The 24,330-nt window shown below is 42.5% G+C and overlaps 1 protein-coding gene across 3 annotated transcripts; it reads left to right on the top strand.

Annotated features, from left to right (window-relative positions):
• Positions 1 to 1,018: 1,018 nt before the first annotated feature.
• Positions 1,019 to 23,905, top strand: LOC131942625 (transmembrane protein 163a-like). 3 transcript variants are annotated; one of them, XM_059302509.1, is made up of 9 exons: positions 1,019 to 1,086; positions 15,200 to 15,447; positions 15,604 to 15,723; positions 17,919 to 17,962; positions 19,147 to 19,241; positions 19,597 to 19,693; positions 20,583 to 20,697; positions 21,776 to 21,917; positions 22,404 to 23,905. In XM_059302509.1, the coding sequence occupies exons 2-9, from the start codon at positions 15,327 to 15,329 to the stop codon at positions 22,435 to 22,437; spliced, it is 768 nt and encodes a 255-aa protein (XP_059158492.1). In that variant the 5' UTR covers positions 1,019 to 1,086; positions 15,200 to 15,326; the 3' UTR covers positions 22,438 to 23,905. The 3 variants fall into 3 exon arrangements, with proteins under 3 accessions (XP_059158492.1, XP_059158491.1, XP_059158490.1); XM_059302508.1 differs by lacking the exon at positions 1,019 to 1,086 and adding an exon at positions 1,749 to 2,056 and having other exon boundaries at positions 15,285 to 15,447; XM_059302507.1 differs by lacking the exon at positions 1,019 to 1,086 and adding an exon at positions 1,749 to 2,056.
• The last annotated feature ends 425 nt before the right edge of the window (positions 23,906 to 24,330 follow it).

Below are 24,330 nucleotides of genomic sequence, written 5' to 3'. Positions count from 1 at the left end.
TATTGTGTCAGCCATGTTGGAAATGTCAGTCAAGTAAAACCCGCCATATGGATATGATATTATATAACACGAGGCTAGTGCCCTGTGATCAGTGTTTTCCAGACTTTTTTCTCCGGGTGGGGGGGGGGGGGGGGCACTTGAAATTTTCGGGGGACGGTAGACTTTCTTCGGGGGGGGGGGGGGCGGACACTGTTAAAAGTAAATATTTTCTGTATAAATTTCATTCCGTTCGGGGGGGGGGGGGGGCGGACACTGTTAAAAGTATATATTTTCTGTATATAAATTTCGTTCGGGAGATGTCTGGAAGAAACTCTGCCTGTGATATTATATAACACGTGGCTAATGCCCTGTGATATTATATAACACGTGGCTAATACCATGTGATATTATATAACATGTGGCTAATGCCCTGTGATATTATATAACATGTGGCTTATGCCCTGTGATATTATATAACACGTGCCTTGTGGTATTATAGAACAAATGGCCCACTCCCTGTGATACTATATATATACTATGTGGCCAATGTCCAGTGATATAATATAACATGTGGTCAATGCCATTAGATATTATACAACCAAAGGTCAATGCCCTGTGATATTATACAACCAAAGGTCAATGCCCTGTGATATTATACAACCAATGGTCAATGCCCAGTGATATAGAACATGTGATCAATACCCTGTGATATTATATAACATATGGCCAATGATCTGCGGTATTATAGAACAAATGCTCAATGCCCTGTAATAATATATAACTTGTGAACATATGGCCAATGCCCAGTGATATATATTATAGAACGTGTGGCCAATGTCCTGTGATATTGTAAAAGGCAAGGCATATGCCCTACAATGTTGCTTAACAAATGTACACTACTCCACATGAGGAAGACACAGTCAGCTTATTGATCATCATAATGAAGTATTGTACAGATGTCTAATGTAAACAATGCAGGTCGATATTCAACTGTGAGACTGCTGCTGCTCATATATCAAAGGCCTATATAACACAACGCTGCATTTACCGATGTCATAACTAACTGGTTGACTCTTGAGAAAATTAGGATCTAGTTAAAAATTGAAGGTAAAGCAAACATGCTGAGTTATTAGTTTTTATTGAATACTTAGTTCAAATGTTACTTTGAGTTCATTTATATATATAGTATTTTATATGTATATAATATGTGAGTATGTATATGAATATGCATATGTATTCACAGTAGCACGGGTATGCATCTAGTATATATATATATATATATATATATATATATATATATATATATATATATATATATATATATATATATATATATATATATATATTTAGGCATATGTATATATATATATATATATATATATATATATATACATATATACATATGCCTAAATATATATATATATATATATATATATATATATATATATATATATATATATATATATATATATATATAGACTCACGTGTGTATTCACATTTAAGTTGAGAAATACAGCCAACGTAAATTCTCACTTGTTATTGCATCCACTCCCTCACTCCCCCTCCCCCTAAACACCCACACACATACACATACACACGCCCAATTCTCTTCTGTAGAGTGTGAATTAAGTTTTAGTTACTAAGTAAAACGATAGTTAAATGGCCACATAGAAAACCGCTTTAGCTGAACACACGGTGCTGTGGTGTGTATGGCCATCTGACGATAAACTGTGACACAGCCCTATCCATACTAGTCTGTCTCCTCCGGGAAACATCAGGTTTCAACGGTGTGGATCGCAGTATAAATTATAATGTCAATGGGTGTTCTCAGCTAAAGAATGTGTGTGTGAAAAAATCGGCGACGCCCTTTGAAAGTCTAAATTGATTGCAATTGTTAGCAACAGATGGTTGACTCGTCATTGAATCAACGTTTACTTGTGATGGGAAAGGGAAGCTACTATGGATGCAATTTTTATATCAAAACTGTGATGTTACTATTTGGATTTATTGTTTATATGTGTTTTAATTATGTCACTATTGAAACTAAGATTTCTAGTTCTAAACATTAAAGCTTAAGGTAAGATAAACTTCAGTTTAACGCGTTTTTTTTTAGTGAGTAGTAATTGTAGATTTCGCTTAGGTGAACGATTGTAAGCTTTATTTTTAAAAAATATAATGCGGGCCTATATTAATAAACATTTTAGCTATAGTTAACTTAATTGACGGGATCATAGAACATAGATCTACATAATATTTTATTCCAAAGCCATAGGATAACAATAAGAAGATATCTAAGTGACTCTATCTAAAGCTGGTCTGTAAGAAAGATTTAGCGTCTCACACTTTTCCACTATGCTCACCTTAACCACATCTTTCTCTGACCAGTGACCAGACCAAACCGGAGTTGCTTTCAGGCACCCTCTCCCGATGGATAAAATGGAATAATATAAATTATATAGAGAATATATACTATAAGCACTACCTCCCCCCCCCCCTTCACAACACACGGTAATTTTTAAGTGCGCCTCCCTCATGTTTCAAGAACCCCCCACCTAGGGTTGCCAGGTGTCCAGTTTTGAACTGGACAGTCCAGTATTTGAGCAGACTGTCCAGGATAAAATAAATATAAATACTGGACAAGTATATGTTTTACCCCCCTTCTTCTGCTTTGCGGCATACCTGAGAAGGGAAGGATGGAAAGGTGTCCAGTATTTTCGGAAAAGGTATCTGGCAACCCTACCCCCACCTCCCCCAAGGAGAAAATTATCTGAAAGAAAACCTGGATCAAACTACTTAGCCCATACACTGGGCTCTACTGACCCCCCCCCCCCCCCCCCACCTCAGCCTAACCAAATTGGTCGAGCAATGTTCTAATAGTTGGTCAATAAAATGCACAGTTTATCGAAAGAAAAGGTGAAGGAAGGTAAATCAAATGAGGTCCATCCAAGAATTGTCGCTCTGATATTTTATTGTCTTTTCAACTTTCCCTGCAGTTGTCGTTTGCTTACATGTGTGATGCATCTGATGTTTAATTTACGAGATGGCATCACACTCGGTATCTGGTTGAGAAACTCAAATGTAATAAGTCCGCGCTATCTAAAGTGTTTTCACTTTAGATCTGTGAATTTGCACATACTAACATAAGTAAACATTATAAAAATAAAATCAATGTAATCTGATCGCCACAATTCTTACGACGTTATCGATATTATTGACAAGGAAATTCGTTGAGAATGTTTTTGCAGCCTGAGTTATGCCCCATATGATCATGTAAATATATGTTAGCGGGAGGTAACGCTTGAGTCATGTGTGTTATCGTTATGTTCATTTTGTTGTACCGGTGTAAACATTGCTGTAAACGTGAAGTAGTTTTTAAACTGTTGTAGAATTGAAGTAACTGTTGTAGTATTGAAGTAATTGTTGTACTTGTGAAGTAATTGTTGTACTATTGAAGTAATTGTTGTACTATTGAAGTAATTGTTGTACTATTGAAGTAACTGTTGTAGTATTGAAGTAATTGTTGTACTTGTGAAGTAATTGTTGTACTATTGAAGTAATTGTTGTACTATTGAAGTAATTGTTGTACTATTGAAGTAATTGTTGTACTATTGAAGTAATTGTTGTACTATTGAAGTAACTGTTGTACTATTGAAGTAATTGTTGTACTATTGAAGTAATTGTTGTACTTGTGAAGTAATTGTTGTACTATTGAAGTAATTGTTGTACTATTGAAGTAATTGTTGTACTATTGAAGTAATTGTTGTACTATTGAAGTAACTGTTGTACTATTGAAGTAATTGTTGTACTTGTGAAGTAATTGTTGTACTATTGAAGTAACTGTTGTACTATTGAAGTAATTGTTGTACTATTGAAGTAACTGTTGTACTATTGAAGTAATTGTTGTACTTGTGAAGTAATTGTTGTACTATTGAAGTAATTGTTGTACTATTGAAGTAATTGTTGTACTTGTGAAGTAGTTGCTAGAATGGTGAAGTAATTGTTCTAGTATTGAAGTAATTATTTTACTATTGAAGTGATTGTTGTTCTAATGAAGTAACTGTAGGACGATTGAAGTAATTGTTGGACTATTGAAGTAACTGTTGGACTATTGAAGTAACTGTTGGACTATTGAAGTAATTGTTGTACTATTGAAGTAATTATTGGACTATTGAAGTAGTTGCTGAACTAGTGAAGTAGCTGTTGGACTTATGAAGTAGTTGCTGAACTAGTGAAGTAACTGTTGGACTAGTGAAGTAACTGTTAGACTATTGAAGTAGTTGCTGAACTAGTGAAGTAACTGTTGGACGATTGAAGTAACTGTTGGACTATTGAAGCAGTTGCTGAACTAGTGAAGTAACTGTTGCAGTTGTAAACTGGTGCTAACAGCTCCCACATCTTGATCGATCAGAATTTAGGAATGTAAAATTATCTTCCCTTGTCACATTTCATCAGTCCCCCCCCCTCCCCTTCTCTTAATGTGTGTCGCCTGCTGATAAGAAATTAAGTTTTGGAAAAAGATGGTCTTATTTGTTTGATTTTTTTACACATTATTTTATAAATTGATTAACTTTATGTTTTATTTCACTACAGGCTAACTTCTTTTTTTACATTTTACGTCACTCGGGACTTATATTCACTATAATCACACATTAATCTGATAATCCCCACTCTACTATCTCACATACTTCTAGTAATCCCTATTTTACTGTATGAATATGTTTATTTGATGAAGTCCAATGCTAATAATCCTCAGCTTAACTTAATGCAGGTTTTGTTTCTGTGCTGCTCATTTGATTCGCCTGTTTCCTCTTTTGTTATTCGCTGGTCTATGTGCTACCCAACAGCGTGTGCGAGTTAATATTGCGTTTATACTTTTCATATTTCACAAAACACTTTATGATATGATAAAAAAACAAGAAATTTCCACAAATGAAAGTTTTCATTGAGTGCGGTTTACGGATGATAGCTTTTATAATGAAATCGTTCTAGGGATTAACTCTTTTGTATGGTAGGACTGATCGCTTTTATAATGAAATCTTTCTAGGAATTGACTCTTTTGTATGATAGGAATGATCGCTTTTATAATGAAATCTTTCTAGGAATTGACTCTTTTGTATGATAGGAATGATCGCTTTTATAATAAAATCTTTCTAGGAATTGACTTTTTTGTATGATAGGAATGATCGCTTTTATAATGAAATCGTTCTAGGAATTGACTCTTTTGTATGGTAGGACTGATCGCTTTTATAATGAAATATTTCTAGGAATTGACTCTTTTGTATGATAGGATCCATGACTGATCGCTTCTGTGATGTATGTGTTCTTACTACATTTTTCTACATTTATTGTCTTTTATTTGTAGTTCAGTTATGTTCAAAACTGATGTTATCTTTCTGAACTGCGGGCGAATATTTGCATTGAAAATTCAAAACTTGATGGTGGGTTGAGAGAGAAGATAAAAGATATAAATTCTAACCGTAGAGCCTGCTCTCTTTGATGTTCTTTGGGGCCATTCTTCTGGTGTACGTCTGCGTGCAGTCACGTGATGACAACGTGATTAAATGGATGTTAAAAACTATCAACACATCCGGGTATTCTTATTATGCCCGCAGCTTGAAGGCTTCCATTGTCTGGTGCAGGTTTGCTGGTGTCAGCTGGTCATACACCTGTCACTCCAATAGGTGTGGGGGACATTGTCTCTCAACTAGGTGTGGGGGACATTGTCTCAACTAGAAGGTGTGGGGGACATTGTCTCAACTAGAAAGTGTGGGGGACATTAGGTGTCTTAACTAGAAGGTGTGAGGGACATTGTTTCAACAAGAAGGTGTGGGGGACTGTCTCAACTAGAAGGTGTGGGGGACATTGTCTCAACTAGAAGGTGTGGGGGACATTAGGTGTCTCAACTAGAAGGTGTGGGGGACATTGTCTCAACTAGAAGGTGTGGGGGACATTGTCTCAACTAGAAGGTGTGGGGGACATTGTCTCAACTAGAAGGTGTGGGGGACATTAGGTGTCTCAACTAGAAGGTGTGTGGGACATTGTCTCAACTAGAAGGTGTGGGGGACATTAGGTGTCTCAACTAGAAGGTGTGGGGGACATTGTCTCAACTAGAAGGTGTGGGGGACATTGTCTCAACTAGAGGGTGTGGGGGACATTGTCTCAACTAGAAGGTGTGGGGGACATTGTCTCAACTAGAAGGTGTGGGGGACATTAGGTGTCTCAACTAGAAGGTGTGGGGGACATTGTCTCAACTAGAAGGTGTGGGGGATATTAGGTGTCTCAACTAGAAGGTGTGGGGGGGGCATTAGGTGTCTCAACTAGAAGGTGTGGGGGACATTAGGTGTCTCAACTAGAAGGTGTGGGGGACATAAGTTGTCTCAACTAGAAGGTGTGGGGGACATTAGGTGTCTCAACTAGAAGGTGTGGGGGACATTAGGTGTCTCAACTTGAAGGTGTGGGGGACATTAGGTGTCTCAACTAGAAGGTGTGGGGGACATTAGGTGTCTTAACTAGAAGGTGTGGGGGACATTGTCTCAACTAGAAGGTGTGGGGGACATTAGGTGTCTTAACTAGAAGAAGTGGGGGACATTGTCTCAACTAGAAGGTGTGGGGGACATTGTCTCAACTAGAAGGTGTGGGGGACATTGTCTCAACTAGAAGGTGTGGGGGACATTGTCTCAACTAGAAGGTGTGGGGGACATTAGGTGTCTCAACTAGAAGGTGTGGGGGACATTGTCTTAACTAGAAGGTGTGGGGGACATTAGGTGTCTCAACTAGAAGGTGTGGGGGACATAAGGTGTCTCAACTAGAAGGTGTGGGGGATATTAGGTGTCTCAACTAGAAGGTGTGGGGGGGCATTAGGTGTCTCAACTAGAAGGTGTGGGGGACATTAGGTGTCTCAACTAGAAGGTGTGGGGGACATAACTTGTCTCAACTAGAAGGTGTGGGGGACATTAGGTGTCTCAACTAGAAGGTGTGGGGGACATTAGGTGTCTCAACTTGAAGGTGTGGGGGACATTAGGTGTCTCAACTAGAAGGTGTGGGGGACATTAGGTGTCTTAACTAGAAGGTGTGGGGGACATTGTCTCAACTAGAAGGTGTGGGGGACATTAGGTGTCTTAACTAGAAGAAGTGGGGGACATTGTCTCAACTAGAAGGTGTGGGGGACATTGTCTCAACTAGAAGGTGTGGGGGACATTGTCTCAACTAGAAGGTGTGGGGGACATTGTCTCAACTAGAAGGTGTGGGGGACATTAGGTGTCTCAACTAGAAGGTGTGGGGGACATTGTCTTAACTAGAAGGTGTGGGGGACATTGTCTTAACTAGAAGGTGTGGGGGACATTGTCTCAACTAGAAGGTGTGGGGGACATTGTCTCAACTAGAATGTGTGGGGGACATTAGGTGTCTCAACTAGAAGGTGTGGGGGACAATAGGTGTCTCAACTAGAAGGTGTGGGGGACATTGTCTCAACTAGAAGGTGTAGGGGACATTAGGTGTCTTAACTAGAAGGTGTGGGGGACATTGTCTCAACTAGAAGGTGTGGGGGACATTAGGTGTCTTAACTAGAAGGTGTGGGGGACATTAAGTGTCTCAACTAGAAGGTGTGGGGGACATTGTCTCAACTAGAAGGTGTGGGGGACATTGTCTCAACTTGAAGGTGTGGGGGGCATTAGGTGTCTTAACTAGAAGGTGTGGGGGACATTGTCTCAACTAGAAGGTGTGGGGGACATTGTCTCAACTAGAAGGTGTGGGGGACATTGTCTCAACTAGAAGGTGTGGGGGACATTAAGTGTCTTAACTAGAAGATGTGGGGGACATTGTCTCAACTAGAAGGTGTGGGGGACATTGTCTCAACTAGAAGGTGTGGGGGACATTAGGTGTCTTAACTAGAAGGTGTGGGGGACATTGTCTCAACTAGAAGGTGTGGGGGACATTGTCTCAACTAGAAGGTGTGGGGGACATTAGGTGTCTCAACTAGAAGGAGTGGGGGACAATAGATGTCTCAACTAGAAGGTGTGGGGGACATTGTCTCAACTAGAAGGTGTAGGGGACATTAGGTGTCTTAACTAGAAGGTGTGGGGGACATTGTCTCAACTAGAAGGTGTGGGGGACATTGTCTCAACTTGAAGGTGTGGGGGACATTAGGTGTCTTAACTAGAAGAAGTGGGGGACATTGTCTCAACTAGAAGGTGTGGGGGACATTGTCTCAACTAGAAGGTGTGGGGGACATTGTCTCAACTAGAAGGTGTGGGGGACATTGTCTCAACTAGAAGGTGTGGGGGACATTGTCTCAACTAGAAGGTGTGGGGGACATTGTCTCAACTAGAAGGTGTGGGGGACATTAGGTGTCTCAACTAGAATGTGTGGGGGACATTAAGTGTCTCAACTAGAAGGTGTGGGGGACATTAGGTGTCTCAACTAGAATGTGTGGGGGACATTAGGTGTTCAACTGGGTGTGGGGGACATTAGGTGTCTCAACTGGAATGTGTGGGGGGGGGGGACATTAGGTGTCTCAACTAGATGGTGTGGGGGACATTAGGTGTCTCAACTAGAAGGTGTGGGGGACATTAGGTGTCTCAACTAGAAGGTGTGGGGGACATTAGTGTCTCAACTAGAGGGTGAATGGGACATTAGGTGTCTTAACTAGAAGGTGTGAGGGACATTAGATGTCTCAACTAGGTGTGGGGGACATTGTCTCAACTAGAAGGTGTGGGGGACATTAGGTGTCTCAACTAGAAGGTGTGGGGGACATTAGGTGTCTCAACTAGATGGTGTGGGGGACATTAGGTGTCTCAACTAGAAGGGGTGGGGGACATTAGGAGTCTCAACTAGAAGGTGTGGGGGACATTAGGTGTCTCAACTAGATGGTGTGGGGGACATTAGGTGTCTCAACTAGAAGGTGTGGGGGACATTAGGTGTCTCGACTATAAGGTGTGGGGGACATTAGGTGTCTCAACTAGAAGGTGTGAGGGACATTAGATGTCTCAACTAGGTGTTGGGGACATTAGGTGTCTCAACTAGAAGGTGTGAGGGACATTAGATGTCTCAACTAGGTGTAGGGGACATTAGGTGTCTCAACTAGAAGGTGTGAGGGACATTAGATGCCTCAACTAGGTGTGGGGGACATTAGGTGTCTCAACTAGAAGGTGTGGGGACATTAGGTGTCTCAACTAGAAGGTGTGAGGGACATTAGATGTCTCAACTAGGTGTGGGGGACATTAGGTGTCTCAACTAGAAGGTGTGGGGGACAATAGGTGTCTCAACTAGAAGGTGTGGGGGACATTGTCTCAACTAGAAGGTGTAGGGGACATTAGGTGTCTTAACTAGAAGGTGTGGGGGACATTGTCTCAACTAGAAGGTGTGGGGGACATTAGGTGTCTTAACTAGAAGGTGTGGGGGACATTGTCTCAACTAGAAGGTGTGGGGGACATTGTCTCAACTAGAAGGTGTGGGGGACATTGTCTCAACTTGAAGGTGTGGGGGACATTAGGTGTCTTAACTAGAAGGTGTGGGGGACATTGTCTCAACTAGAAGGTGTGGGGGACATTGTCTCAACTAGAAGGTGTGGGGGACATTGTCTCAACTAGAAGGTGTGGGGGACATTAAGTGTCTTAACTAGAAGGTGTGGGGGACATTGTCTCAACTAGAAGGTGTGGGGGACATTGTCTCAACTAGAAGGTGTGGGGGACATTAGGTGTCTTAACTAGAAGGTGTGGGGGACATTGTCTCAACTAGAAGGTGTGGGGGACATTGTCTCAACTAGAAGGTGTGGGGGACATTAGGTGTCTCAACTAGAAGGTGTGGGGGACAATAGGTGTCTCAACTAGAAGGTGTGGGGGACATTGTCTCAACTAGAAGGTGTGGGGGACATTGTCTCAACTAGAAGGTGTAGGGGACATTAGGTGTCTTAACTAGAAGGTGTGGGGGACATTGTCTCAACTAGAAGGTGTGGGGGACATTGTCTCAACTTGAAGGTGTGGGGGACATTAGGTGTCTTAACTAGAAGGTGTGGGGGACATTGTCTCAACTAGAAGGTGTGGGGGACATTGTCTCAACTAGAAGGTGTGGGGGACATTGTCTCAACTAGAAGGTGTGGGGGACATTAAGTGTCTCAACTAGAAGGTGTGGGGGACATTGTCTCAACTAGAAGGTGTGGGGGACATTGTCTCAACTAGAAGGTGTGGGGGACATTAGGTGTCTTAACTAGAAGGTGTGGGGGACATTAAGTGTCTCAACTAGAAGGTGTGGGGGACATTAGGTGTCTCAACTAGAATGTGTGGGGGACATTAGGTGTTCAACTGGGTGTGGGGGACATTAGGTGTCTCAACTGGAATGTGTGGGGGGGGGACATTAGGTGTCTCAACTAGATGGTGTGGGGACATTAGGTGTCTCAACTAGAAGGTGTGGGGGACATTAGGTGTCTCAACTAGAAGGTGTGGGGGACATTAGGTGTCTCAACTAGAAGGTGAATGGGACATTAGGTGTCTTAACTAGAAGGTGTGAGGGACATTAGATGTCTCAACTAGGTGTGGGGGACATTGTCTCAACTAGAAGGTGTGGGGGACATTAGGTGTCTCAACTAGAAGGTGTGGGGGACATTAGGTGTCTCAACTAGATGGTGTGGGGGACATTAGGTGTCTCAACTAGAAGGTGTGGGGGACATTAGGTGTCTCAACTAGAAGGTGTGGGGGACATTAGGTGTCTCAACTAGATGGTGTGGGGGACATTAGGTGTCTCAACTAGAAGGTGTGGGGGACATTAGGTGTCTCGACTATAAGGTGTGGGGGACATTAGGTGTCTCAACTAGAAGGTGTGAGGGACATTAGATGTCTCAACTAGGTGTTGGGGACATTAGGTGTCTCAACTAGAAGGTGTGAGGGACATTAGATGTCTCAACTAGGTGTAGGGGACATTAGGTGTCTCAACTAGAAGGTGTGAGGGACATTAGATGCCTCAACTAGGTGTGGGGGACATTAGGTGTCTCAACTAGAAGGTGTGGGGACATTAGGTGTCTCAACTAGAAGGTGTGAGGGACATTAGATGTCTCAACTAGGTGTGGGGGACATTAGGTGTCTCAACTAGAAGGTGTGGGGGACATTAGGTGTCTCAACTAGAAGGTGTGGGGGACATTCGGTGTCTCAACTAGAAGGTGTGGGGGACATTAGATGTCTCAACTAGAAGGTGTGGGGGACATTAGATGTTTCAACTAGAAGGTGTGGGGGACATTAGGTGTCTCAACTAGAAGGTGTGGGGGACATTAGGTGTCTCAACTAGAAGGTGTGGGGACATTAGCTTCTCAACTAGAAGGTGTGAGGGACATTAGATGTCTCAACTAGGTGTGGGGGACATTAGGTGTCTCAACTAGAAGGTGTGGGGGACATTAGGTGTCTCAACTAGAAGGTGTGGGGGACATTGTCTCAACTAGAAGGTGTGGGGGACATTAGGTGTCTCAACTAGAAGGTGTGGGGGACATTGTCTCAACTAGAAGGTGTGGGGGACTGTCTCAACTAGAAGGTGTGGGGGACATTGTCTCAACTAGAAGGTGTGGGGGACATTAGGTGTCTCAACTAGAAGGTGTGGGGGACTGTCTCAACTAGAAGGTGTGGGGGACATTGTCTCAACTAGAAGGTGTGGGGGACATTAGGTGTCTTAACTAGAAGGTGTGGGGGACATTGTCTCAACTAGAAGGTGTGGGGGACATTGTCTCAACTAGAAGGTGTGGGGGACATTGTCTCAACTTGAAGGTGTGGGGGACATTAGGTGTCTTAACTAGAAGGTGTGGGGGACATTGTCTCAACTAGAAGGTGTGGGGGACATTGTCTCAACTAGAAGGTGTGGGGGACATTGTCTCAACTAGAAGGTGTGGGGGACATTAAGTGTCTTAACTAGAAGGTGTGGGGGACATTGTCTCAACTAGAAGGTGTGGGGGACATTGTCTCAACTAGAAGGTGTGGGGGACATTAGGTGTCTTAACTAGAAGGTGTGGGGGACATTGTCTCAACTAGAAGGTGTGGGGGACATTGTCTCAACTAGAAGGTGTGGGGGACATTAGGTGTCTCAACTAGAAGGTGTGGGGGACAATAGGTGTCTCAACTAGAAGGTGTGGGGGACATTGTCTCAACTAGAAGGTGTAGGGGACATTAGGTGTCTTAACTAGAAGGTGTGGGGGACATTGTCTCAACTAGAAGGTGTGGGGGACATTGTCTCAACTTGAAGGTGTGGGGGACATTAGGTGTCTTAACTAGAAGGTTTGGGGGACATTGTCTCAACTAGAAGGTGTGGGGGACATTGTCTCAACTAGAAGGTGTGGGGGACATTGTCTCAACTAGAAGGTGTGGGGGACATTAGGTGTCTCAACTAGAAGGTGTGGGGGACATTGTCTCAACTAGAAGGTGTGGGGGACATTGTCTCAACTAGAAGGTGTGGGGGACATTAGGTGTCTTAACTAGAAGGTGTGGGGGACATTAAGTGTCTCAACTAGAAGGTGTGGGGGACATTAGGTGTCTCAACTAGAATGTGTGGGGGACATTAGGTGTTCAACTGGGTGTGGGGGACATTAGGTGTCTCAACTGGAATGTGTGGGGGGGGGGACATTAGGTGTCTCAACTAGATGGTGTGGGGACATTAGGTGTCTCAACTAGAAGGTGTGGGGGACATTAGGTGTCTCAACTAGAAGGTGTGGGGGACATTAGGTGTCTCAACTAGAAGGTGAATGGGACATTAGGTGTCTTAACTAGAAGGTGTGAGGGACATTAGATGTCTCAACTAGGTGTGGGGGACATTGTCTCAACTAGAAGATGTGGGGGACATTAGGTGTCTCAACTAGAAGGTGTGGGGGACATTAGGTGTCTCAACTAGATGGTGTGGGGGACATTAGGTGTCTCAACTAGAAGGTGTGGGGGACATTAGGTGTCTCAACTAGAAGGTGTGGGGGACATTAGGTGTCTCAACTAGATGGTGTGGGGGACATTAGGTGTCTCAACTAGAAGGTGTGGGGGACATTAGGTGTCTCGACTATAAGGTGTGGGGGACATTAGGTGTCTCAACTAGAAGGTGTGAGGGACATTAGATGTCTCAACTAGGTGTTGGGGACATTAGGTGTCTCAACTAGAAGGTGTGAGGGACATTAGATGTCTCAACTAGGTGTAGGGGACATTAGGTGTCTCAACTAGAAGGTGTGAGGGACATTAGATGCCTCAACTAGGTGTGGGGGACATTAGGTGTCTCAACTAGAAGGTGTGGGGACATTAGGTGTCTCAACTAGAAGGTGTGAGGGACATTAGATGTCTCAACTAGGTGTGGGGGACATTAGGTGTCTCAACTAGAAGGTGTGGGGGACATTAGGTGTCTCAACTAGAAGGTGTGGGGGACATTCGGTGTCTCAACTAGAAGGTGTGGGGGACATTAGATGTCTCAACTAGAAGGTGTGGGGGACATTAGATTTTTCAACTAGAAGGTGTGGGGGACATTAGGTGTCTCAACTAGAAGGTGTGGGGGACATTAGGTGTCTCAACTAGAAGGTGTGGGGACATTAGGTTCTCAACTAGAAGGTGTGAGGGACATTAGATGTCTCAACTAGGTGTGGGGGACATTAGGTGTCTCAACTAGAAGGTGTGGGGGACATTAGGTGTCTCAACTAGAAGGTGTGGGGGACATTGTCTCAACTAGAAGGTGTGGGGGACATTAGGTGTCTCAACTAGAAGGTGTGGGGGACATTGTCTCAACTAGAAGGTGTGGGGGACTGTCTCAACTAGAAGGTGTGGGGGACATTGTCTCAACTAGAAGGTGTGGGGGACATTAGGTGTCTCAACTAGAAGGTGTGGGGGACTGTCTCAACTAGAAGGTGTGGGGGACATTGTCTCAACTAGAAGGTGTGGGGGACAATGTCTTAACTAGAAGGTGTGGGGGACATTAGGTGTCTCAACTAGAAGGTGTGGGGGACATAAGGTGTCTTAACTAGAAGGTGTTGGGGACATTAGGTGTCTCAACTAGAAGGTGTGGGGGGACATTAGGTGTCTCAACTAGAAGGTGTGGGGGGACATTAGGTGTCTCAACTAGAAGGTGTGGGGGGACATTAGGTGTCTCAACTAGAATGTGTGGGGGACATTAGGTGCTCAACTGGGTGTGGGGGACATTAGGTGTCTCAACTGGAATGTGTGGGGGGACATTAGGTGTCTCAACTAGATGGTGTGGGGGACATTAGGTGTCTCAACTAGAAGGTGTGGGGGACATTAGGTGTCTCAACTAGAAGGTGTGGGGGACATTAGGTGTCTCAACTAGAAGGTGAATGGGACATTAGGTGTCTCAACTAGAAGGTGTGGGGGACATTAGGTGTCTCAACTAGAAGGTGTGGGGGGACATTAGGTGTCTTAACTAGAAGGTGTGGGGGACATTAGATGTCTCAACTAGGTGTGGGGGACATTGTCTCAACTAGAAGGTGTGGGGGACATTAGGTGTCTCAACTAGAAGGTGTGGTGGACATTAGGTGTCTCAACTAGGTGTGGGGGACATTAGGTGTCTCAACTAGAAGGTGTGAGGGACATTAGGTGTCTCAACTAGAAGGTGTGGGGACATTAGGTGTCTCAACTAGGTGTGGGGGACATTAGGTGTCTCAACTAGAAGGTGTGGGGGACATTAGGTGTCTCAACTAGAAGGTGTGGGGGACATTAGGTGTCTCAACTAGAAGGTGTGGGGGACATTAGGTGTCTCAACGAGAAGATAGTGACACGTTAGTGATGTTACTGTCGCCTTACACTGTAACATATTTCTATTGTTACCAACGGTAAAGTAATGAAATTGTGGTGTATTCTATAGTTACTGTTGTCGGTAATGTAATAAAATGGTGTTGTTTTCTATAGTTACCACGGGTATAGTTAGATGTTAGGCAGTCTTCTTACAATTCTAGGACAGAGTAGAATATTGGGCGCTTAACAGACTGACACTCACACACTCGCTCACACACACACAAACTCTCGCTCGCATACAAATACACACTCACACATCTTTTCAAAGAAAATGGAATTATTGTGTGTACTAACAAAGTACTTATAAATGCTTCATATTAAGTGTGTGTTTTTTTTTTAATTGTCTCTTGTAAATGGTCAATTAATGGCCAATTAATGGCCAATTAAATATGGAAGTGTTTGCCAGACCTTTTTTTTTATTCTTCTTTAATTAAACATAATTTTAAGTTTGATGCATTTTGTATCACTTTTTGCAGAATTTAACGACAATATATACTTTTACTTGCCCTAAGTCCAATCTATAAATGTCTGGTCAAATATTGTACTATTTTGTCATCGAAGCCCATGATTAGAGGAAAGGGATGAAAAAAGCGTGAATCCGAGATGGACGAAAATGATGAAAATAGTTTACAGCTGAAACAACTTGGGCCTGGTGAAAATGAATCAACAAAACGAGACGTCACTCAGGCGAAGATGAAACGGAAAAGCAGTGACAATGAACAGTGTAAATTTTTTTAGCTTTTTGTCAATTATATATTTTAAGAGAGTTTTGGTGCGACGTTTAAGAAGCGTTAAAACGTCATGCAAACGATGTAATGAGCTCAGGTCCGGCATTTTTCGTGGTTTGATTTCACGTCTCAATTTTTATTATGTTTGACAGCGTCTCTCATCAACCAGCGCCCCCTGTCGCCAAACGAGACCAAAACGTATGTCACTTCTGCTCTGGTCGTCTCGTGGTTCTCCATTATTTTTGCTTTGGGCGCGGGGATCGCGGCTATTGGTAAGTATGGCAGACGGCAGGTATATGTGACAAGTCAGGCAGGCGGCAGGTATATGTGACAAATCAGGCAGACGGCAGGTATATGTGACAAGTCAGGCAGACGGCAGGTATATGTGACAAGTCAGGAAGACGGCAGGTATATGTGACAAGTCAGGCAGACGGCGGGTATATGTGACAAGTCAGGCAGACGGCAGGTATATGTAACAAGTCAGGAAGACGGCAGGTATATGTGACAAGTCAGGCAGACGGCAGGTATATGTGACAAGTCAGGCAGACGGCGGGTATATGTGACAAATCAGGCAGACGGCAGGTATATGTGACAAGTCAGGCAGACGGCAGGTATATGTGACAAGTCAGGCAGACGGCGGGTATATGTGGTATATGTGACAAAGTCAGGCAGACGGCAGGTATATGTGACAAGTCAGGCAGACGGCAGGTATATGTGACAAGTCAGGCAGACGGCAGGTATATGTGATAAGTCAGGCAGACGGCAGGTATATGTGACAAGTCAGGCAGACGGCAGGTATATGTGACAAAGTCAGACAGACGGCAGGTATATGTGACAAGTAAGGCAGACGGCAGGTATATGTGACAAGTCAGGCAGACGGCAGGTATATGTGACAAGTCAGGCAGACGGCAGGTATATGTGACAAGTCAGGCAGACGGCAGGTATATGTGACAAGTCAGGCAGACGGCAGGTATATGTGACAAGTCAGGCAGACGGCAGGTATATGTGACAAGTCAGGCAGACGGCAGGTATATGTGGTATATGTGACAAGTCAGGCAGACGGCAGGTATATGTGGTATATGTGACAGTCAGACAGACGGCAGGTATATGTGACAAGTCAGGCAGACGGCAGGTATATGTGACAAAGTCAGACAGACGGCAGGTATATGTGACAAGTCAGGCAGACGGCAGGTATATGTGACAAGTCAGGCAGACGGCAGGTATATGTGACAAGTCAGGCAGACGGCAGGTATATGTGACAAAGTCAGACAGACGGCAGGTATATGTGACAAGTAAGGCAGACGGCAGGTATATGTGGTATATGTGACAAGTCAGGCAGACGGCAGGTATATGTGACAAGTCAGGCAGACGGCAGGTATATGTGACAAGTCAGGCAGACGGCAGGTATATGTGGTATATGTGACAAAGTCAGACAGACGGCAGGTATATGTGGTATATGTGACAAAGTCAGACAGACGGCAGGTATATGTGACAAGTCAGGCAGACGGCGGGTATATGTGACAAGTCAGGCAGACGGCAGGTATATGTGACAAGTCAGACAGACGGCCGGTATATGTGACAAGTCAGGCAGACGGCAGGTATATGTGACAAGTAAGGCAGACGGCAGGTATATGTGGTATATGTGACAAGTCAGGCAGACGGCGGGTATATGTGACAAGTCAGGCAGACGGCAGGTATATGTGACAAGTCAGGCAGACGGCAGGTACTTTCAGACGCAAGCACTTTCAGTGACTGGTCTACACTTAATAATTCCAGCGTATGCTGTGTAACGTAACATAAAATGTTAGCTTTGTGCCAAGTCTGGTTGATGTAAAAATAAATACGACATCTGGCGTTTTCAAAGACGATTTTTTAAGGGAAATAAAGAAATTAGAGAACCAAACGGGCAAGTTAACAGCAGGTGAAATAACAGTGTGCCAGGTGGCTGACGGGAGCGTGGAGCAATCGATATATCGTTTGGTCTGCCGCTTTCACTGAACACAGATCGAGTGGATAGACAAAACCACCATCTTTTAACAGATCTATGCAAAACGTATGGCCGCTGAATACCATCACATATAATAAAAAAAACTTATTGTAGTTGTAGGGAGATGTCCAAAGTAGATATTTAAACACTAGTTTTGTTTACAGCGTGTATATAAATATAAGGAATACAGGGCTGGTAGGTTGGGCATTAAATCCACATCCCACACGAACCCTACTTGTGTAGGTGGACGGTATTTATTTAGCCTTCATATCAGATTCATCAGTTTAACATGTAAAAATGTAAAAGCATGTCCTTAGTGTGAGTTAACTGTGCATTGACTTGCTAATTTTGTAGCTAAAGATGCGAATCATTGATGTTTAACTTTTGAACTTGTATTGATCATGATATATCACAAACACATGCTATCCATGTTTTATGTGTACAGCGTTTGATCGTGGATTTCTCTGTTATCTGTTACAGTGTTGAGTATGACGGGCAACAGCGAGTCGCTGTTTGCATTCGGGGTAAATACATTTTTATACATTATTTTACTAGAGCTAACTCAAGCACAACAAAATATAGATTTTATGGGGTCCTTTTTGTTGTGAGCCAAATAGTCGGAGCCTTTTTGCCGGTTCTAGGACATTACCTTCCGGGTCAATTACCCCCTGTAATTTTCCCTGACATTGCCCACACCAGATTATCTCGATCTATTACCCCAGTAATTACCTCCTCTCATGTCAATTACCCCCATCTCCTCCAAATTATCCCCTCTTTTTTTCAATGTTCTTCTCTTCTCAATGAACCCCCTCTCCTCTGGCAATTACCTCCCTATCTTGTTTAATCACCCCCTCCCATCTCCTTTCATTTACCCCCCCCCCCTGTCATTTACCCACGTGCTAATTAACCACAGTAACCCTAATCCAAAGCTTATCCTAAACCTGACCCTATCCTTATCTCCAACCCTATCCCTAACCGTGACCTTAGGGGTCATCCATAAATGACGTCACGCTTTTTTTTTTGGACGATTTTTACTCCCCCCCCCCCCCCTCCATTCCGTCACACGTCGTCACAAAAAGCCAGACCCTCCCTAAAATGACGTCACACCTCAGCCTACAACCCCCCTCAAAATTGCAGTTGAATTTTTTTTTAAAACATCGATATTTTTCTAAATTCTTGTCTGAACTCTGTCAAAATAGAGCATTTTAATCAGAATGTATTAAAATAGTTTTCTGAAACGCGAAATAACGTCTAAAATTCGTTTTCTAATATTGCCTTTTTATAATGCAAAAGTGTGACGTCGCACCCTCTGAGCCCCCTCCCTCATCACACATCGTCACAAAATTACGAACCCCCCCCCCCTACGAGTGTGACGTCATTTATGGACGACCCGTTAATAATCAAAAACAAAAATATCTATACTTTCCCCTCGCACAATGCTAATCTATAACCTCTAGCCTCATTACTAGTCCTAACCTTATCCCTAGCCTCCTACCTACATTCCTATTCCTACGTAAAGGGATGTGCGGGGGGGGGGGATGTCCTGCTGCAGTTTTGGTCTCGGGGTAGTGTGCGGGAGGAATTGACATGAAGGGTAAGGGGGTGATTCTACAGGAAATTCAATCACTTATATATCTAACCACAAATTATAACGAAAATATTTCCCTAGTTAGTTGCAGTCCTAATTAAAATGAATTTATTTCCCTAGTTGGATGCTGTCCTAGACAGCTTGTCGTCATGTGCTGTTGTCTGGAGATTCCATGGCAACGTTGACTGTGCTTACTCGCTGGCCAGGGAACGGAAGTAAGTTGTGGGGTAGTTAAACTAGGGGGGGGTGGTCGTCTGGGATTAAAGGACGTCACATTTTGTAGGGAGGGTGGTTCTAATTTTCGCCTAAGTTATACTACGTGCCTTTTTTTCTTATTTGAAACACTAGAATTTCCATTTTTTTTAGAACTACCATTGTTTTAGGGGTTAGTGGAGCCTTGAGATGTATGTGTTACTTGTACGGCTCGAGCTTGTAGTTGTAGGTAGCGACGTTTGACAAAAGACTCAGGGGATAGATACAGTTGTCGTGGCGTCTTTTGTGGACGTAGTGTATGTGCTCTAAACGTTGAACTTTTCAAGGAAGTCTTACCAATGTTTCTCTGGGTTGCAGGGCGTGTGTCGCTATCGGCGTCCTCTTTCTGGTGTCGGCAGCTTCTCTGATCATCAAGTCTGTGGTCGCAATTATCCTGGAGACTCACGAGTCTAAGGTGCATGTTTACCTAGCAACCAATGACAACAGTCACACTTTTGTTTACCTAGCAACCAATATATATATATATATATATATATATATATATATATATATATATATATATATATATATAACTAGACGGTTTTAAATTTTCGATTTTTATTTCAAAATTACTACACCATTTCGTTCCAAATCCACCTTAGTATCATTTTTAAAAAACCGTGGAAATTATTAAACAATGATTCCACTGTACCAAGTGCTTATTATAAAAACTGTTAAGGAAAACAAATATTTAAGTATTGTTATGCAAATTTAAAAAAAAAACTGGAGTTTGAACTCACTGGTTACAACTGACAGGCTCAGTATTCAGGCATAGACCAGCTAAACGGTCCAGTAAACTGAACCACGTAGGTAGTTTCGACTGGGAGACAACTGACTATTTAACACTTGTATCAACTGGGAGACAACTGACTATTTAACACTTGTATCAACTGGGAGACAACTGACTATTTAACACTTGTATCAACTAGGAGACAACTGACTATTTAACACTTGTATCAACTGGGAGACAACTGACTATTTAACACTTGTATCAACTGGGAGACAACTGACTATTTAACACTTGTATAACTGGGAGACAACTGACTATTTAACACTTGTATCAACTGGGAGACAACTGACTATTTAACACTTGTATAACTGGGAGACAACTGACTATTTAACACTTGTATGACTGGCAGACAACTGACTATTTAACACTTGTATGACTGGCAGATAACTGACTATTTAACACTTGTATGACTGGGAGACAACTGACTATTTAACACTTGTATCAACTGGCAGACAACTGACTATTTAAAACTTGTATGACTTGGAGACAACTATTTAACACTTGTACTCGGCAGGAAGTTGTCCTGTACGATAGCTTTGCCTTGAGTTGTGGCATCGTGTCCTTGCTGATTGCTGTGGCCAAGATCTACATCGGTCTCAAGCTCAACAGTCAGGCACTCTACACAGACAGTAAGTTGTTTTACACAGTTAGCTGTTTTACGTGACCACTCTACACAGACAGTAAGTTGGTTTACACAGTAAGCTGTTTTACGTGTGCACTCTACACAGACAGTAAGTTGGTTTACACAGTAAGCTGTTTTACGTGTGCACTCTACAGTGAGTTTTTTTTACGCATGTATTGTACTGAGTTGTTTTCTATACATTTCCATACACACCTTGTTCACACAGACCCCACACACACTTACTCGCACATGTCCCACTCACGACTCACAGTAGCTGTTCCACTCACTACTATTTATGCCCAAGACACGTGGGACAGATGAAGTAGAGTTCATCTGTGTGAACTCGGGGCCGTTCTACAGACTCGAGCCGGAGATTCGAACTTGAGACTTTCGGGTTAACGTTCGTTAGATCTACCATCAAACCTCGCCGTTCCAGCTACGGGGTTAGCATCCTTTAATTTATTCATACTTTACCCACAAGCTCTTCATAAAATTGTTTGATTTACTACAGAATCCAGTTAGTGTTCGACACGATTCATTCATCCATTTGAGACACAAAAGAATTACTTGATCCGTGTATTTCATTGATATCGTGAAGTCAGCTCATTTTTTAAATGATAACATTTGCCAAGTGACCTTACTATTTCAGACATAACGTTTGTCATGTGACTTATGTATTTCAGGCATAAAATTTGTGTATTTTTTCAGGTTTAACATTTGTGACATAATTGTCTATTTCAGATAAAACATGTCACGTGACCTTTCTATTTCAGGTATAACCAGAGGCGTAGCGAGGGGGGGCGGGGGTGCGGACCATTTAAGGGGGTGACACCAAGGCAAAAAATGGCAAAATATATAAAGAAAAACTTGACGGGGGGGGGGGGGTGCAAATCGAAAGTTTGAGGGTGGGGTGCAAAATCGAAAATTTGAAAGTTTGTCCCCGGGAAGGGTCGCTACGCCTCTGGGGGGTGACACAATTAAGTGCAGCACCGGGTGACACCCGACCTCGCTTCGCCACTGGGTATAACATCTCACGTGACCTTTCTATTTCAGGTATAACATGTCACGTGACCTTTCTATTTCAGGTATAATAACCTTTGTGGGTGCGGCTTCCTGTTTTGCGGGTGTTGCAGGCTTGGAGCTGTATGTAGAGGACACCCGGCTCTGGTTCTTAGACTCTATCTTTGGCATCGTCTGCGGCCTTTTTCTTTTAATTTTTGGCATCAAGTAAGCATCCGTTTTTTTTTTCTTGTCTTCCGGCATAAAGTAAGCATCCGTTTTTTTTTCTTGTCTTCCGGCATAAAGTAAGCATCCGTTTTTTTTTCTTGTCTTCCGGCATAAAGTAAGCATCCGGTTTTTTCTTGTCTTCCGGCATAAAGTAAGCATCCGGTTTTTTTTTCTTGTCTTCCGGCATAAAGTAAGCATCCGTTTTTACTTTTACTTTTTGGCATAAAGTAAGCATCTGATAAAGTCAGCATCTGATTTTACTTTTTAGCCTAAAGTAAGCATCCTTTTTTTTTTTGTCCTCTAAGCCGCTGTGTAACGCGCTATAAAATTCAAAAATAACGTGTAAATCTGTGTGACGTTATGAGAATCGATACGGCAAAAAGCTGGGAAATAAAATATGTCGATACTAACCGGCTCGAGCCCTGCCCCGCCCCTCCCACAAAATATACTTTTTAACTAATCGATGATTTGACGCTTATATTGCAGATTATTACTAGCTGTAACAAGAAAAAAAACATAGGTGCTGTGATAGGCGGAGCTACAAGGAGACCCTGTTACACGTACATAGCGTCAAGTGTCCATGGAAATAGGTCAATGCTTTGTTTTGTTATTATTTCGGCTGCTAACCAGTGATGTTAACAAATTAAGCGCGAATTTTTTTTTTCAAAATATTTTTATGACAGGGGTTGTCTGTAAATTCTCTGACGCTCATCGTAAGTTTGTGATACCTGAACTGTTAAGATATATGACATGTTGGCTACGCAGATCTCTATCACACATCTTTGAATTTTTCTCACATTAATGATGAAAAAATAAGTATGTTTTAAAAAAAAACTACGGTTATTTACAGGGGAGGGAAGCCATTAATATTGTGACATTTCAAGGGATGGGAGTGACGTTTGTAACAACGTATGACTAGGGGCTCAGGGTAGACAACTGCTAACTTGATGACATCATACATGGGCGACCCTTTTAAGTTTTTAGATGAAAGATGCTCGTACATTGTTGATATGATAAACTGGCGGATGGGGGGAGGGGCTGGTCTTTGTGATCTTACTGTTTTATTAGATGTTATCAATCCCACACTTTGTGTTTTTATCTTGTACAACCAGTGGCCCTACATTAACAATCAAAGCCGGATCTAGGTAAGAGTGTATGCTAACGCTGTATATACCTCCCCCCCCCCCCCCCAATAAACAACCCTAGATACACCTATGGTTACACGGTGTACATAAACAGGAGTTGGCCAATCGATGCAACGATTATTATATTTTGGACACCTGGCGTTTGATCAATACAGCAATTTTTTGAGTTATTTCAGCTAATAACTGGTTTAATCTTCATGCTTTTAGCCCAATCTTGATTGTTTAGACAATTCTGTGATAAGCTTAAAGGCTCCACGTACTCGATCGGGATATTAGTTTAGTCATGCTCGTCTACAGTCACTGAGCCTAGAGCATTCATTAGCTTATAAGGTCAGCCAAGAGCGTTAGCCTAGAGCAATTAGCCTAAAGGATTAGCATATAGCATTAGTATAGCATCAGCCTATAGCATTAGCCAATAATAACGTTAGTCTATAAAAACAAAAAACAAGAATGCATTTGTTTTCTAATACCAACAAGCTTTCATTGGGTCACAGTTCCTGTTTAGACGTTTAACAAGGATGAGCTTCACCAATAGCCAGCAAAACTGACCATGACCAATAAGACTGACCTTGACCAATAAGACTGACCTTGACAACTATCTGGCGACTGACCTTGACCTAGTCAAACGAACAATGTCTATCGAGACTGACCGTGACCTAGCCCGACTGACCACAACGAATGGTAGGCAAGACAAAAGAAACAACGTTCAATGTTTAGAACCCCCAACAATCAAATGTTTTCATTTACTACTGCTGTGATGTCAAGGGGCTGTGCTGTTATACTTACACGATGTTTATCTATTGCAATGGTACCGGTATTGTTGTATTAAATAGTAAAGATTTACTTCACGTGTCCTGTGCTAGTTTTGTTAGTCAGTCTTGTCCTTTACTAAGTTTGATCATATTGTTAATATTAGGGTCAAACTATCTCATGGTCATACATTCTGAGAGTTCAACAGATATGGAAAAATGATTAAAAAAAATAAGATGTCATGCTTACCAAAGTAGTTAACTAACTTAACTAACTCTGCTCACAGTTGTCATTTGTTCATGAATATTATCACAAATTTGTTTTAAAATTTTAAAACTGTAAGTTTAAAGATGGGACATTTTGCTTTATCAAGGGGTTATCCATAAAAGCAGCATCACATCTTATACCACAGTAGACCAGTAGGGAAGTCGTGTCCTAGGAAAGTTGTGTCCAGTTTAAACAAAAAACCTGACTGATCTAAATGGTCAAGGTTTTATAAAGGACAAAACTAAATGGCC

This window comes from Physella acuta, unplaced genomic scaffold (assembly GCF_028476545.2).
Source record: "Physella acuta isolate Inbredline_101_S28 unplaced genomic scaffold, ASM2847654v3 ptg000416l, whole genome shotgun sequence".
NCBI lineage: Eukaryota > Metazoa > Mollusca > Gastropoda > Physidae > Physella > Physella acuta.
The sequence above is the reverse complement of the archived record's forward strand: the minus strand, read 5'-3'. Positions and strand labels throughout refer to the sequence as shown.